The following is a 15,604-nucleotide window of genomic DNA, read 5'->3' as shown; positions in this document are numbered from 1 at the left end:
CATGGCCTACAAAGAAGCCTGAAAGTGTGGCGAGCTGCTAGTGGGAAGAATTCAACTGCAGAGATCAGATCTTGTTGCCTAGCTGAAGAATTAGCCACAGCCAAGTGACACTGACACAGCCAAGCCAATGACCAGATCCTTGGGAGCAGGATATCCATGTAAATTTTGAAAGAAACCGTTGAGGATATGCTGGCAAACTTGCACGAACATCATCATTGGACAGAACACACACACGTGAACCATTACATGGAGGCAACAACATCCCAGTAGTACCACATCATTATGTTCATGATAAAGCCATAAATAAAACCAATGGCCCCAGGCCACACATATTTCGCTGATTTTACTCATGTTCCGCAATGCCACCGAAACAACAGATCCGAGTCAACATCGCAATATCACTGAAGGTTGCTTGCATGAAATCTTAATGGAGTGATCTTAGAAACACTCAAGCTGTGTGCCTGTGACCATACATATTATTCAGTTGTCGCTACAGCATCCAGGACTAAATGTTACCATAATGCAATTCCTAGGTTCAGGGTTGAAACACCCTGCTGCCACGAGCTTTGACCATGACAAAAGGCGCGGCAGATGCGGTGTTCGTCCCAATAATTCAACACACACAGCTGGAAAACGTCCTGGCTATCGTTTTAAGACCTCAGAGAGCGTCTCGAGCAGCAATCCTGCAAACGATTGCCTCTGGCAGCGTAGATATTGATAGTTCTTGGGGAGTTATTTTGTATTGCTGCCAGTAGGGAAAAAAATGGGTCAAGGAAAGGAAAAATAAAACAATTATGATACTCAGAATCATAAGGCTAGTGTCAAGTTCAGCTAAAAAACCTTCAGAATCTTTGGTTGGTCTGCTCTTGTCTCCAGTTCCGACAGATCAATCTCGGTTCCGCTGATAAGCTTTTCCAGTGCTTTCATCTGTGATGTAACCATTTCACACTCAATGGTTGCTCGAATTCCTCCATTCAGAATGATAATGATGTATATAAGGAATATAAATGGTATGAAGCTGAGGGTGCATGCTGAAAGTAACATTTTATTTCGAGAGCACCATATACAGTAACACTGCTTGTTCAATTAATCTCATAGTGCTTCTGACACATTTAGAGTGGTCTGCATAGAGCAGGAGAGGGAGATGAGCTCCATCAGTTCTTTAGTATTGGTTCTTCAGAAAATGTTTCCAGGCATGTTCTGCAGTTCTTCCACACTGCTATGCACATTACTAGGATAGGTGATTTTGGTATATTATGATCAAACATCTATAAGAAGACACTTGAATTTCAAACTGTTCGTTTTGAACTTCATATTTTGTAGTAAGTAGTAACTCAAAGATGGTCCCACAATTTTTCTTTTACCCAGATATGGAATCAAAGATATCAGTTTGCCATGAGAATTTTGGTTTCGTATAATGCTTTTTTTCTTCAGATATCCCAATAATTGGTAATAGGAACCAGACTGATGCACATAAAACGCTTAAAAGTTATTTACTGAAATCTTGAGTCATCACAAGAAGCTCTTGATTCGAGGTCCATAATTAGAGTACTAACACTAGATGTCCAAAGCAAGAAAGTTTCAGCTAGGTTTTGAAAGATTTTTCAGTTTTTACACTACAACCGTCAGGGCAAGAAAGTTCAAAACTTTGGAATTGCGGTACTCAAGCCCAGGCAATTAGCAAGAAACTGACAGGTTCAGCAAGATTCAGAGTCAATTCAAGCAGGGTTATTAGCAAGAAACCGACAGGTTCAAAACCATGACTGAAAAAGGGGTGCATCCTGAACAATTATACCTCTTCATCTGAAGCATCAAACCGAGCCGCGAGGATATACTGCGTGTCATCAGCGATACCGCACCGCTTCAGGGACTCTGTTATCTAAAAAACACAAAACCAAGCAAACTATCACCACACCGTGCTAGTCTGCTAGAACAAGGCCATCATCATGTAATGTAAGATGAAGCACATCCAGAGTAATCATTCGCTTCCCCTCAAAAAGGAGTAATAACAACTATCTGAAAAGAGAAGAAAAAATTAACAGCTAGAGTGACTCACATGCTTCGAGCCAGAGCAATTATAGACGAGCTCCGAGTGCAGGGTCCTTGTGGTCAGCGACTCCCTCGACTTGGATAGCAGGGCCTTGTGCGCCGCCGCGAGGACCGGGAACACGTCCGGCACCTGACATTGCATCGACCAAACTAATTGGTATCCTCAATCGCAGCAATTGGTGTGATTTAGCATATACAGGAGAGTGCGGCACAGTACCAGCGACGCGTTGATGAAAGCGGCCTCCGGCTCCAGCTTCCCCGACTGCATCAGGTCGAGGAGCTCCCTGCGTGTTCATCCAGCATCATCAGTAATCGTGACACAAGCAGGAACTCTGTCCAGCAGTACAACTAACTCGCGAGGTCACGGAAGCAGCGGTGAAGGAGGAGGAGGGGGGAGGAGACGCACCGGCTGTTGGAGACGTCGGAGAAGAGGGCGAGGGAGACGCTGCGGCCGCCGGCCACCGGGAAGCTCCTCATGCCGCTGGCCCGGCGGCGAGGGTCGGCCTCTTCTTCCCCTTTGTTCTTCTTCGGCGTGGCGGCGTTCACGGAGGCGGGGCGGAGTCGCGGGGTCGGGTGCTTGGACCGCGGCGTCGATCTTGCAGCTCTTGAGCAGCAGCGCGGCGGCGGAGGAGGGGGACAGGAGAGGAGACGGCGCACGGACGGGAGCTAGGTCGCAAAGGGGACGGGTTGAGCCTGTTTTCTTTTTTCCTGTTTGGTTTGAACGATGCGAGAGCATCTGCAACTGGACTCCATGTCCACCCAAACGTCCCAACGGGCTGTCCGGCTAGTGCCGGAACAAAAAAAAGCCACTCAAGTGGACTCTTGTAGCCGGCCCAAACTTTCAGACTCATCGGCACTCCTTATATTCAGCTCATATCATGCCAAATATGGAAACGCCCAGATGCGCCGGACAAGCTGGTTTAGACGAATGAGGGGATTTGAGGGGCAGTGTTGAAGATGCCTAACTTGGCATTTTAGGGGCAGTGGATCAAAAACCGATGATCAAGATGGTCAAACATCTAGCATTTGTAATACCTCAAAAAAATCTAGCGTTTGTAATGTATTCTTTTCGATCCATATTACCTATCTTAGATTTGTCTAGGTACGAATATAGACATATTTTAGTGTTAGATACAACTTAAACAAATCTAAGACAAGTAATATGGATCAAAGGAAGTATATTTTTTAACGAGTTCGGGAATTTAAGCTCTATTTGTTTGTTAAGTTAGAGAATCCATTTTTTTGGTACAAAGATCAAATCCCATGTAGTTAAGCAATGGAAGGAAAATCCCATGTAGTCTTTTTTTTTTGAAACATCAAAACTTTATTTCTCAAATAATCGCAAGGTCATTTACAATGGCATGAGAAATAAAATCAGGGAATGTTGAGTCCCATTAACTAGAAGATCTATCTCTAAACGAGTTCCTCGCGAGATCATTTGCAACTTCATTTGCTTCCCATGTAGGTTAGCGGGGGAATAAGAAGAGGTTTAAAATTCCAGTTAAGTTAGCGTGGGGAGGAGACATAGGATACCTTTGATACCTTTTTTTGAAAGAACCCCACCTTAGTTTTATAGAAGACAGAAGTTATGTACAAGAGATTACAAGTGGGTTAGGCATGACAACACGGTACCCCACACCTCCATCACTCCAAACACACGTAAGCAACTCATCTAATTGTTGGAATTCACTTGCTCCCGCCTTAGCCAAAGGTGGAGCTCCGAAAAAATGAAATCTATGGTGCTCCCATTTCGTTTTGATGCTTTCAGAGGCACCAACAGATGAGCATGGTGAGGGAGTAAAAAACATTTCGTTGTGCCTTAGGAACTTGCTTCCGCGCCGAAGCCCACCACTCCTCAACCCTCTGCACCGGAGGCAGCAGAGCCAGATTGATCCTAACCCTTGAGAAACGCTGGAACCAAATTAAGTTGCCGTGCGAACACACATTGTAGTAGTATGTGATCCACCGTATCCTCCTCTTGATCACACAAAAAGCATGGTGAGCTCTGGTCCTCTAATCCGTGCCTGAAACGTCTGTCCGACCTTTGATGCCTTGAGGAGACCTTTAAAAATGAGAAATAAGGTGCATGCCTTTGCCATTACGCCACCATGACTTCTTCCTCTACCGATGTTGGGGGACACATCCTTGTCATACAATTGTCACTGACGTCGCTCTTCATCTCGCGCCGGTTATCGTGATATTAAGGATGTGCGTGTCGCTTCATGCTCACACTCAACTCCTCCCTCCCCATTTGCCATCAGACCCCTAGTCCTCACAAGTGAGGTATGTTTTAAGGACGGTTTTATGCACAACAATCTTATGGTGGTTTGTTTGGTTGCTCATCCTAACATATTCAACTACTAAGCCACATTGAGACTGTGTGCTTATAGAAAGCTTCTTCCGCCTTCTCAGTACCCTCTTGTGGATGAGAACGAGCGGTACATTTTTTTTCCGCAAAATTATTGACGGTCTGTCTGATTCTAGGTAGTCGCATAATTATTTGGTTTCTTAAAACCAATCGTGTGTATTAATATTTGATCTTTAATTTTCATAAGAGATATTTTGTTATTGAAAACTGAACTTAGTTTTTTTTAAATGCATCATCGGGTGGTACGTGCAATGCATGTACAAAATCACTGGGCATGGAAGGTTCTAGCTTTGAGATTCGTGCTGGCGCCAGATCGCAGCCGCAGAAAAGATCTCCCAACTTTTGTTTTTCCACCCGTTTCCAAGAGGAGAGAAAGAGATAAGGCGCGCGCGTCCTCCCCCTCCCCGCTCACGACTCCACGGCCATGAGCTCTTCTCCTCCCTGCCCGCCGCCGTCGCAGGCCACGTCGTCGTACGGGTGCTGCTGCCACCGCCCGCTCCTCGCGTCCACCTCCGCACCGGCGAGGAGCAGAGGCGCTCGCCTCACGCTCACGCTCCGCTCCCCATCCCTCCCGCTTCCCGCCGGCCCTCTCAGCAGGTGAGCGGCGTTTCTTGGTTTCTGTCAGGGACATGAAGCTCTCCATGCCGTTTCTTAGATTGCTCATCACATCCATGATCCATTGCACGATTTCATGGCGCTAATCGAAGGTCGAGGAGCCGGAGGGTCGCATGCCGTGCGGCCGACGAGCCCGGGCCACCAGCCGCCAGCAATGGCGACGAGGTAAGGAAGACACAAAGCTCTCCCCTTCTTCAGAGTGTCAGTAGCGCACCGGCGAACCATGAATCGAATCACGATTGTATATATGCTACCATTGGCAGCAGTGTCCAATTAAGTTCCCGTATAATTCCGAAACAAGTTTAATCAGCTTTGGAAAAACAAAATGCAGTCAGTAAGCAAGCAGGCATTCATTTTCCCTTCCTTCCAGGAGAAAAAAGGGGCTGTTGATGATGATGCTCCATCGCCTCCAGCCGACGGTGTTGTCCAAGCAGATGCAGATGCAGAGACCGATTCTGGTGCAGACAATGTAACCATCTTTGCCTTTAAGATTTCTCAAATACAGTCTGAAATGCACCATGCCTTATTAATTAGAGTATCTGCAGTGTGTGAGTTCTTATGTATGTTAGACCTAGAATCCTAGCTAGATGGATGGACATGCAAGTAACTGAACTATAATTATTTAGCTTTCCCATGCCTCACCAGACGAAAGATGAATCCCCGAATGCAGAGCCGCTAAACTCAGCTCTCACATCGCTTCAGAACATCGACCGGTATGCTAAAGCAGCCGCTGACAGCGCTGCGCAGGTACGCTCGTAGGGATCTAGTTCATGCCAGAAAGGCATTGAGAACGCCATCATAGTAGCATGTCTGATATTCTGTTAAAAAACAGACGAAAGATGAATCCCCGAATGCAGAGCCGGTAAGCGCCGCTGTCACATCACTTCAGAACATCGACCGGTATGTCAATGCAGCCGCTGACAGCGCCGCGCAGGTATGCTCGTAATGATCTAGTTTATTCCAGAAAGACATTGAGAGCGCCATCATATATAGTAGCATGTCTGATATTCTGTTAAAAAACAGACGAAAGATGAATCCCCGAATGCAGAGCCGGTAAGCGCTAGCGACACGGTTCGGAACATCGACGGAGATGCTACTGCAGCCGCTGACAGCGCTGCGCAGGTACGCTTGTAGTGATCTAGTATATATGCCAGAAAGACATTGAGAATGTAGTCATGACATGTTGGATATTCTGTTCAAAAACAGGAGCAGGTGGTGGAGGTTGATGTTAATGTTGCTAGTGGCTCCCCTTTGCCTGGAATGAAGGTAACCGCTGTTTCCGTTTCAGTTTTCTTGGTTTGCATGTTCAAAAGTTGGGTGGAGTTTCAAAAATCAAAGAGATATACTGCTTGTTCATCATAAATAGAGAATTCTCTAAAGTTCAATGTTTCTGAAATCTGAAACCCGATGAGGGTAACGAGCCTTCTTGTTTACCTCGGAAAACTCAATGATCTGCAGCAACAGCTTGAAGAAGCTGTGAGTATCCCCAAGGCTACAGTAGACATCCTAAAGGATCAAGTCTTCAGTTTTGACACGTTCTTCGTGACCAGCCACGAGCCTTATGAGGTGAGCATCTAAGATGCCATAGTTTATCTTCATGTTCATACAGCAGATTTTGTTACTTATTCCAATGAAATATCGATCTCACTAGCAAGTTGCAACCTTTTGTTTACTAATCGTGTTTATGAAGTAGCATCCATGCTCGAACCACTATGTGGCAACATGACCAGGCATGCCATTGGGCCAAATCAACCAAATATTCTGACATAATATGACTGCTCTGTTAAACTGATCATGTACTATATGATTCATATTCTCATCTCAAATGAAAGCATGTAAATAGGCATCAAATGCTCAAAATGACAGATTGTTATTGTTGCCTTCACTTTTGTACATTAGGGTGGAATACTATTTAAAGGGAACTTGCGTGGTGTGCCAGCCAAAAGTTTTGAAAAGATCACAACTCGACTAGAGGTAACAAGATACTTGAAAAGTAGATCCTTTCACAGATATAAGTGTGTACAAATATGTGAATGTTCTGATCTGTGTGCTGCTCCCGGTTATCCACAGAACAAATTTGGCGATGAATTTAAGGTTTTTCTTCTCATCAATCCAGAGGATGAGAAGCCAGTTGCAGTAGTTGTACCTAAGCAGACAGTGGAGCCTGCCACTGGATGTAATAATTCTTTCCTCATATCTTCACCAGTCAATGCTTCATGAATTGGTCAAATATTTTTCTTATGTCAGGCACCCAAATTTTGCATTACTATGTCTGATCCAACTGTCGGTAAATTAAATTTTCAGCCGTCCCAGAGTGGGCTGCTGCTGGTGCATTCGGAGTAGTTACCATCTTCACTCTGCTGCTTCGGAATGTACCTGTCCTTCAGGACAACTTGCTGTATGAGGTTTCTCTTCCATTTATTCACCATTTTGCTTTGCCTTCTGTTCGGATAATTGTTGATTTCTTTGTACTATAAGAATTTTAAGGTAATAATTAATTTACAGTTTCTCTAGCTTGATGTCATCTTCGAATGGCAGTATGTGCTTATACCTTTGTGTTAAAAAAACTTTGAAGTCTCATCTGGAGCCAAGTGATGTTATCTAGACACTTGGCAATTTGATGCTAAAACTTCTGTCTTCCTGTCATGACAAAGCATTCCTAATGCACATAAAATTTGTTTGGTCAATTACATTAGTTATACATCTCGATTCATGCAATAATTTCTACTGTTCCCTTTACTTTGGAAAACAGAACTGTGTATTTCCTCATATCATAAGCCAGACAATAGTCTGCTAATTCTCACGATATATTCTTCTCCAGATCAACATTTGATAACCTTGAGCTATTGAAAGATGGACTTCCTGGTGCCTTGGTAACTGGACTCATAGTAGGGGTTCATGAAATTGGACATATCCTTGCTGCTAGGGATGCTGGGGTCAAGCTTTCAGTACCATATTTTGTTCCTAGCTGGCAGGTAAGGTGCAAGCCTACAATTTCACCTAAGGAGTGTATGTTTTTAATTGTTAGAAATTGTGCCTAGCTTAAAAAATTGCCATTCTCTATAAAAAGGAAAAAAAATCTTGGATGATTTCCTTGATTACTTATTTCCTTTAATTATATAACATGCTATTCCAGATTATGAGACCAAATTAGAAGAACTTCGTTTAACTTTCTTCTGTTTGTATTTCCTATTTGTAATGCAAAAGCAATGTTTGATCTGAAATGTGTTCTTAGCGGCCTTCTAGAAATATAGGAATATTGGGAGATAGATCATAGCTTTGGCAGTAACATTCATTTTTGCACCATTCCAGTCTTATCTACTTGACTATGAGTATCTCATTTTTGTGTTCTCTGTAGATAGGGTCTTTTGGTGGCATCACCAGAATAGTCAATATCGTCCGCAATCGCGGGGACCTGCTCAAGGTAGCAGCTGCTGGACCGGTTGCGGGGTTTTCGCTCGGATTTGGTCTTCTTCTGCTGGGCTTCACGTTACCTCCAAGTGACGGTCTTGGTATCATCGTAGATCCCGCCATATTTCATCAATCATTTCTTCTTGGTGGTCTTGGTAAGGATACTAAAGTCTAAAACTATGGATCATCCTCGTTCTGAATGTACTGAGATATAGACTGCACAAAAACAGCATGCTTTTGAACTATGCAAACGGTGTCTAATTTGATATTATCTTTCCTTGCCTACAGCAAAACTTATTCTTGGAGATGTTCTAAAAGAAGGAACACAACTATCCATCAACCCACTGGTATTGTGGGCTTGGGCTGGTCTCCTGATCAACGCCATCAACAGCATCCCCGCAGGAGAGCTCGACGGCGGCCGCATAGCGCTCGCCATGTGGGGAAGAAAGGTAAACATGCTACTGCTCAAACAATAAACAGGATGGAATGCTACCTGAAGCTGTGAAGAACTTCTGTGCTTGCTTTTCTCACCCTTGACTTGCAATGCACCCTCTGATGAATCCAAACTTGTATTTTGCAACAGGTATCATCCCGGCTCGGCAGCGTCACCATTGCACTGCTCGGCCTCTCGTCGCTCTTCAGCGACGTGGCGTTCTACTGGGCGGTGCTCATCTTCTTCCTGCAGAGGGGCCCGATCGCTCCCCTCTCCGAGGAGATAACAGAACCCGAGAACAGCTACATTGGCCTCGGCGTCGCCATTTTGTTCTTGGGGCTCCTGGTCTGCCTGCCCTACCCGTTCCTCTTCGACCCTTCGCAAGTTACTGATTTCGACTTCTGACAGAAGAGTTTCGAAACTCGCCGCGGCTTCTCTTCCTCCAACTGTATCTGTGAGATGTCTTGCCATCTTCGCGATTCCTTGTGATCATAAGAATAGCTTGGAGCCTTTGATGCTCAAGTGCTCCTTGCAGTAGCAAAATAAAAAGCAGGAGTTTTTTCTTGTGGTAGCTAGTGAAAGTTCACCTTGTATCAGAGTAGAACAATGTAGTCCAGTTCATTGCTCCGGCTGTAACTGTCCATCTGTTCAATTCTGCTGATGAGTTCATGACAGATTTTTGCAACATTTCAGTAGCATTAAGGTAGCAGCCCTGACATTATGGGGTTCAACATTCAGCCAGATGAGCTACCATAACTGGCAACTCCAAAATCATATACTACTTCAAATAAACAGCTACCGAATTTACATTGCGATACAACAAAACTCAACACAGTTCAGCCAGTGGGGCATGCTTCGCTACCAGCACAATGAACTGGTCGAAGAAAGAACATATAAAAGACGGATCCTTCTCGATAACATAAATGGATTAACATTGGACATGGAGCAGCCCACATAGCATAAATGAATGAGCATTGGACACTCAAAGAACCTACATATGAGAATAGAGCTCATCAGAGATGATCTTCAACGCTGCCGCTCTTAACATTTTGTGGTCGTGAAAATTCATCAGAGTCAGAACTTTGTACTAGCAAAGAGGCAAATCATCGTGCATAGTGTCCTGCTCTATCGCTGCACAGCTCGTCGTCAATGTCGATGCTGTCAAAGCACATCAGGTTGTTGTTGACGCTCGGCTCGGAGCTGGCGTTGCTGCTAGTCGCAAGAGGGGAGTCCGAGACACTTATCGGTCTGCCCCTTGTGGAGCCAGACCGGCCGCTATGCACAGATGATGCTGGAATGCTCGTCATAAGAGGCCGTAGATTGTTTGGAATGCTGCGCCGTATGTCCTGCATACAAGAATTACACCTCAGATTTAATTTAACTAAAAGGAGGAGTTTTTGCTGTTCACTAAACTGAGAGAAATAAATAAATTACCATGTGCCGAAGTGCCATGTCCAGTGACTTCTTTGACAATGACCGACCGAAGCCAGAGCTATCTGGAGAATTTAATGATTTTCCTGACAAACTATTGAGGCTGGATCTTTGATCATCATGTTTCGGAGGAGCTAGTCTTCTCATGTTCACTACCCTCTCAACCATCTTATTGCCCATTTGAACTGGGTTCACACTGTCACCTCCGTTAAGATGTGATCTTCTCACTGCCGGCATGGAACTCCCTGAAGGCACACTGCCATTTGAAGTCCTCCCTCTTGAAGGAGAGCAAGACTGGCGTTTCGGTCGAGCAGCTGGCCCAGGCTCCACAGAGGAAGATCTAGAACTAGGTGCTCCAGGCCTACCACGAGTAGCAGAGGTTGGTCTTTCCGGCAGCGACGTCCTCAGATTTGGAGGCGCATCAAGCGAGAATCCGGGCATTTCAGATGGTTTCCATGGTCTTGATTTGACTGTAGGTGAGCTGCCCCTTGAAGGTGCTGGCGCCGTTGTTGTCGCTGCCGATGCAGAGCTTTTGGGCATTGTAGGTCCTGGTCTGGAGATTGAGGAGGATCGAACTGGTCCGGGCAAGTTACTGTGCTTGGTGTGGGTGGGAGGGGCAGAAGACCGCCTTGTTGGGGTTGATGACCTTGATGCAGGCTTGCTTTGTGCTGGTAAGGAGGGCCTTGACAAAGGTGTAGTTGACCTAGTAGCAGGCATTGATGATCTTGAAGTAGGCGTTGATGATCTGCTAGCAGGTGCTGATGCTCTACCTGAAGGAACTGATGTCCTGGTAGCAGTAGCAGGGCCAGATGTCCTGGTAGCAGCAGCAGGGCCAGATGTCCTGGTAGCAGTAGCAGGGCCAGATGTCCTTGATGGAGTTGTTGACCTTGATGAAGGCAGTGCTGACCTTGTTGAAGGAAGTGTTGACCTGGAAGTGGGCGTCGAAGATCTTGGGGCAGTAGGTCCAGTCTTGGCAGGCAGAGTTGCCCGAGCATTGGGGGATGAAGGTCTTGAACCTTTGGACGCGGTGGTCGATGCAGCACGTCCAGTTGGTGTTGAAGGTCTCGAAGAATTAGACGTAGGCCCTCCAGATGATGTCGGCCGACGAGTTGTCGCAGCTGAGTTCAAGCTGTTTGATGACGATGTTCTCAGTGGATGTGTGGTTCTTGATGGAGGATCTGGATGATTGGCCAACTAAAATACCATGCAAGAGCAGACAGAAAGAAACTTATGAGTACACATCATATTTAGAGAACGCAACGGAACCCCAAAACTAGATTCTAAAGAACATCTTAACCACTGTACCGACATAGGCAAGTAAGATCTTCAGTCCAATACATCACAAATGAATCAAAGGTACTATCTCTGAGATAGATCCATGATGAAGCTATGAGACAATAGATAATAAGTATATGGAGAGCTTATCTGCTTGAAAATCCAAAATAATTCGGAAGACACAAGTATACTTGTATACCGTAAAAGTGGTGTACAGATTCAGTTAGACCATACTTTGTATCCAGCATGAGTGGATTTGTGGAATTATGTGGATTGCTGAGAAGTTCACCACAATAGGTAATCGTGTAGAAACCAAGTAATGCTCATGTTCCAATGGCTCACCCTTGATTTTAAAAAGAAATTATTGAAGAGTACTCATCATACTTAAATAGGAAGTTTACCCAAAAACCTAGATTCTAGAAGACTTCTAAAAAATGGAAACAATTAATTACCATTTACCAACCCCGTAAAAATATAGACAAGTAAAACCGTTCAGTCAAATACATTACACACTAATCAAAATTCAAAAGTGCCATCTCCGAGAAAAAAAATCCACTACGAAGTTATGAGACGAGGAAGTATTATCTGGAGATAAATCCATGGAGAACCTGTTTGCTTCCAGATCCAAAATAATATCCGTATACTATAAAGTGGTGTATGATATTATAACGTGGTGTACAGATTCAGCTAGATCATATCACTTTATATCCACCATGATAGCAGGTTTGTGAATTATGTGGGTTGCTGAGAAGTATTCACCACAATAGGTATTCTTGTATAAACCAAGTAACGTCATGTTCCAATGGCTCACCCTTGATTTCAAAGAGTTGTGGCGAGTCTTTGGTGATCCTGTTTGGCTCACCGGAGACCTTTTTGGCGCAGCTTCATGAGATGGGAAGAGTGGAGTTCCAGGTGGAGTGAGAAGCCTGAAAGTGAACAAGTTCATTGGTCAGGAAGGTCAGTAAAATACTCTGAACTGCAGCCCAGCTGTGCTCTCTAAATAAAATGTATGGTGTAGCAGAATGAACTTAAAAAACTTCAAAACCACGAGCAACAAAACGATCAAATGTGTAACATGCACCAAAAGGAGCCATTTGTCTCACACAGTGTCTGATATTGAGCACTTTGAATGGAATAGATGGGCAATGATTAGCTGAATTATAAAATGCCCACTCAAATCCATTTCATGACTCATGCTAAAACATGTCACTATCACTAAGTAATTGCATCCCTACAAAGTCAAGCAACCAATCAAGACAAATATCATGTGAACTTGTTCCATAGTTCACCTGCCACCTACCAACAACCAATCACCACCAAACAATCCAATAGCCCTCTAAACAAAAAGAATATGCTTCAAATGTTAAGTGGCTGCCTAGAGATCTAACACTCACACACTTGCTGGCAAATTAATGATCGGACATGCATTAAGGACAAAAACTTAGCAGGTAAGTCCAAACATGGCAATCAAGTACACTTCAAATCAACTAGAGCTAAGCTAGGTAGCTTGCTGGGGCTAAGGTATTGAATGTTGAAATTTATGTGTCTGGCACCAAACTATTCCAGTTGTGTACAAAAAAAATTTCACAGAAAGCTCATGACATGATGGATTCACTAGCTAACCAACCAAAAAAGCAAAGAGAAGAAACTGGGGCCAACTAAAGCTCAACAAATTGACAACTCCACAAACAAAAAGAGCTTTCCAGAAGATCTCACAATCACCTAAGACCCAGCCCATCCGGATTGCGCATCCTAAAGCGCAATAGCTAAAAGAAAAGAGTGCACCCTGATTACAACACATTAACAAGGCAAGCGATCAAAGAAAGAAGCAGCAGCTAAGGGAAACAAGGGAGCCAACTGTTGCTCCAACAACCAGCTAAGACCCAACCTTTCCAACAATAACAGCTAAACTCTAACTAACAGCACCAAATCCAGGAGAAAGCCGAACTTTATGGTTTGGCATTCAGGTTTGGTAGTGCGGACCGTAGCAGCAGCAGCTGAAAGCACATTTTGCTATGCAAGCCAAAATCTCATATACTTGTAGATCACTGCACATAAATAAAACTAACAGCATGGGGCGAAAGCCAAAATTTATGGTTTGGCATTCAGGTTTGGTAGTGTGGACTGTAGCAGCAGCTGAAAGCACACTTTCCTTTGCAGCCCAACATCTTGCAATACACAGTGTGGTACATTAATGTAACTACACATTAGTTTGCAGTACACAGTAGTATTAATGTAGCTCCGAATTTAAGGAACATCTGGAACAGAACCCCTCAATTAGCAAGGCTCAGAAACCCCCTACCCCTACCCCCACCTACATTGCCAAAAGAGTGGAGGCTCAAACTTTAGGGTACCAGCACCAACCAATTGGCAGCTTCAAACCGGCTACATGTAAATTGAATTCACAATGGTGAAGTCCAGACTAGCCCCCAACCTTGTCCCACCAATGATTATGTTGCCCGTAACGGAAAAATCACAAATTTGTGAGTAAAAGGCAGGCAGCGGGGACACCTACCAGTCGTAGTCGCTCTTGTCCCCGGCGTCGGAGTGGAGGAAGTCGTCGGCCCCGCCGGGCGCCCGCCTGAACCCGCCGGCCATCCTGTACGCCGGCGCCGGCGCCGCCCTGGGCTCTGCGCCCATAAACCCAGACCGGGGGTGAGCTAGGGTTTTCGCCAAAGGGGAAAAACGGCAGCAATAGCCAATAGGGAGACGGAATGGTCGGATAGGAAGCGTGCGTCGGAGCTCGTCGTCCTTACCAGCTGGCACAACCGGCGGCGGCGGCGGCGGGGAGGGGTCGAGCAGCAGCAGCCCGTCCCCGTCCGGGTCCTCCCCGTCGCCGGCGAGCAGCATGTCGGCGGCGGCGCCGGCCCGCTCCTTGTCGCGGCGGCGCATCTCGAGGAAGAGCGCGAGCTCCTCGTCCTTCTCCCGGATGACGGCCCCCAACGTCCTCCCCCCGCCGCCACCGTCCGCCATGGCCACCCGGTGCATCGCTCGATCCGCCCCCCGCGCGCGTCACCCCGCCGCCCGCCGCATTGCCCCGGCCAGATCTAGCGCGAGCGCGCCTTGCCCGCGTGGGTGGCCTCGGTGGAGGGCGGGCTGGATTGCCTGCGTGGGCGCGCCCGTGAGCGAGCGAGAGGAGAGGAGAGGAGGGGAGGAGCAGCAGTGGGAGTGAAGCGAACGGCAGAGCGAAGGGAAAGGTCTCTGCTTTGCTTTCAGGTGAGAGTTAAGGAGGCTTTGTGGATTTGAATTTGGTTTGGACGTTGGGGTTAATTAATTAGCGGCCTCACTCGGCCGGGACCGTTTGAAATCCGTTTGTGTTTTTCGAAATAAAATAGCTGAGGGGGCCTGGACTGTTGCGTTCAATCTGGTCCATGGAGAGGTAAATGCTATGTGCACACCGTCGCCTTCACTGGCCCTGTTTGGATACTCTAGCTTAGCTAGATGTTAGAGTTAGTTTCTACTAGCTCATGACTAACCATGAACTAACTCTGGCCATAGAGGTGTTTGGATGACAGGGTTAGATTGACAATAAATGCATTTGATGGAGAGGGGTAAGTGTTTTTTCAGTGGGCCCCACAAAAACTAGCTCCAATTAGCACCTCTTGACGGGATAGAGAGAGAAAAATGATTTTTCAATGGGCCCCACGAGAACTAGCTCCAATTAGCACCTCTTGGGTGGGATAGTTTTTTGGGTGGGTTAGATGCAACTAGCTCCAATCTAGACCCCAACTAGCTCAAATTAACTCTAACCCATGGATCCAAACAGGGCCACAGACTGGCAGTGAAGTGAAGTCATCTCGGGTCCAGTTGTCCCAACAATCAAACTTCTACTACACATCTTGTGGCGTTGGGGGCCTGGACTGTTGTGTTCAATCTGGTCCATGGAGTAATATAGAAGTTTATGTCTTCTTTCGTTCAAAGAGTCTTTGGTTCAAAAAGGAGAAGTGGAGAAAAATCACAGGAATATGACATTTTCGCACGAAATGACGCCTTTGCGCTGGCGCGCTGCAGCGAGCGAACCA

General features: G+C 45.8%; 3 protein-coding genes across 4 annotated transcripts; 1 reads left to right on the top strand and 2 right to left on the bottom strand.

The window, feature by feature from the left end:
- Positions 1–304: 304 nt before the first annotated feature.
- LOC109776816 (uncharacterized) lies at positions 305–2,841 on the bottom strand. Its single transcript, XM_020335480.4, has 6 exons — positions 2,456–2,841; positions 2,267–2,333; positions 2,057–2,179; positions 1,796–1,879; positions 841–927; positions 305–745 (listed from the first exon to the last, which is right to left on the bottom strand). The coding sequence occupies exons 1-6, from the start codon at positions 2,524–2,526 to the stop codon at positions 659–661; spliced, it is 519 nt and encodes a 172-aa protein (XP_020191069.1). The 5' UTR covers positions 2,527–2,841; the 3' UTR covers positions 305–658.
- Positions 2,842–4,764: 1,923 nt separating this feature from the next.
- LOC109776819 (probable zinc metalloprotease EGY2, chloroplastic) lies at positions 4,765–9,550 on the top strand. Of its 2 annotated transcripts, none has more exons than XM_020335487.4 (15): positions 4,765–5,014; positions 5,125–5,197; positions 5,403–5,501; positions 5,678–5,779; positions 5,865–5,966; positions 6,056–6,154; positions 6,239–6,298; positions 6,491–6,598; positions 6,932–7,006; positions 7,103–7,208; positions 7,337–7,430; positions 7,854–8,007; positions 8,391–8,598; positions 8,732–8,892; positions 9,027–9,550. In XM_020335487.4, the coding sequence occupies exons 1-15, from the start codon at positions 4,842–4,844 to the stop codon at positions 9,279–9,281; spliced, it is 1,869 nt and encodes a 622-aa protein (XP_020191076.1). In that variant the 5' UTR covers positions 4,765–4,841; the 3' UTR covers positions 9,282–9,550. The 2 variants fall into 2 exon arrangements, with proteins under 2 accessions (XP_020191076.1, XP_020191078.1); XM_020335489.3 differs by having other exon boundaries at positions 4,789–5,014; positions 5,659–5,779.
- Positions 9,551–9,609: 59 nt separating this feature from the next.
- LOC109776818 (uncharacterized) lies at positions 9,610–14,792 on the bottom strand. The gene is made up of 5 exons (XM_020335486.4): positions 14,339–14,792; positions 14,098–14,212; positions 12,394–12,508; positions 10,311–11,501; positions 9,610–10,222 (listed from the first exon to the last, which is right to left on the bottom strand). Exons 1-5 carry the CDS (start codon positions 14,568–14,570, stop codon positions 9,980–9,982), a joined length of 1,896 nt encoding a protein of 631 aa, XP_020191075.1. The 5' UTR covers positions 14,571–14,792; the 3' UTR covers positions 9,610–9,979.
- Between the last annotated feature and the right edge of the window lie 812 nt (positions 14,793–15,604).

This window comes from Aegilops tauschii, chromosome 3 (genome assembly GCF_002575655.3).
Source record: "Aegilops tauschii subsp. strangulata cultivar AL8/78 chromosome 3, Aet v6.0, whole genome shotgun sequence".
Taxonomy (NCBI): Eukaryota; Viridiplantae; Streptophyta; class Magnoliopsida; order Poales; family Poaceae; genus Aegilops; species Aegilops tauschii.
This window is presented reverse-complemented; position numbering and strand designations above follow the sequence as displayed.

Coding starts and splice junctions, on each gene's coding strand:
- LOC109776818 (XM_020335486.4), bottom strand. CDS start 14,570: ATGCACCGGGTGGCCATGGCGGACGGTGGCGGCGGGGGGAGGACGTTG. Junction 12,509..14,097: donor GACAAGAGCGACTACGACTG/GTAGGTGTCCCC, acceptor GTTCACTTTCAG/GCTTCTCACTCCACCTGGAA. Junction 10,223..10,310: donor ACATGGCACTTCGGCACATG/GTAATTTATTTA, acceptor TCTTGTATGCAG/GACATACGGCGCAGCATTCC.
- LOC109776816 (XM_020335480.4), bottom strand. CDS start 2,526: ATGAGGAGCTTCCCGGTGGCCGGCGGCCGCAGCGTCTCCCTCGCCCTC. Junction 2,334..2,455: donor TCCGACGTCTCCAACAGCCG/GTGCGTCTCCTC, acceptor ATGAACACGCAG/GGAGCTCCTCGACCTGATGC. Junction 746..840: donor ACCAACCAAAGATTCTGAAG/GTTTTTTAGCTG, acceptor CCCTACTGGCAG/CAATACAAAATAACTCCCCA.
- LOC109776819 (XM_020335487.4), top strand. CDS start 4,842: ATGAGCTCTTCTCCTCCCTGCCCGCCGCCGTCGCAGGCCACGTCGTCG. Junction 6,155..6,238: donor CCGCTGACAGCGCTGCGCAG/GTACGCTTGTAG, acceptor GTTCAAAAACAG/GAGCAGGTGGTGGAGGTTGA. Junction 6,299..6,490: donor CCCCTTTGCCTGGAATGAAG/GTAACCGCTGTT, acceptor AATGATCTGCAG/CAACAGCTTGAAGAAGCTGT.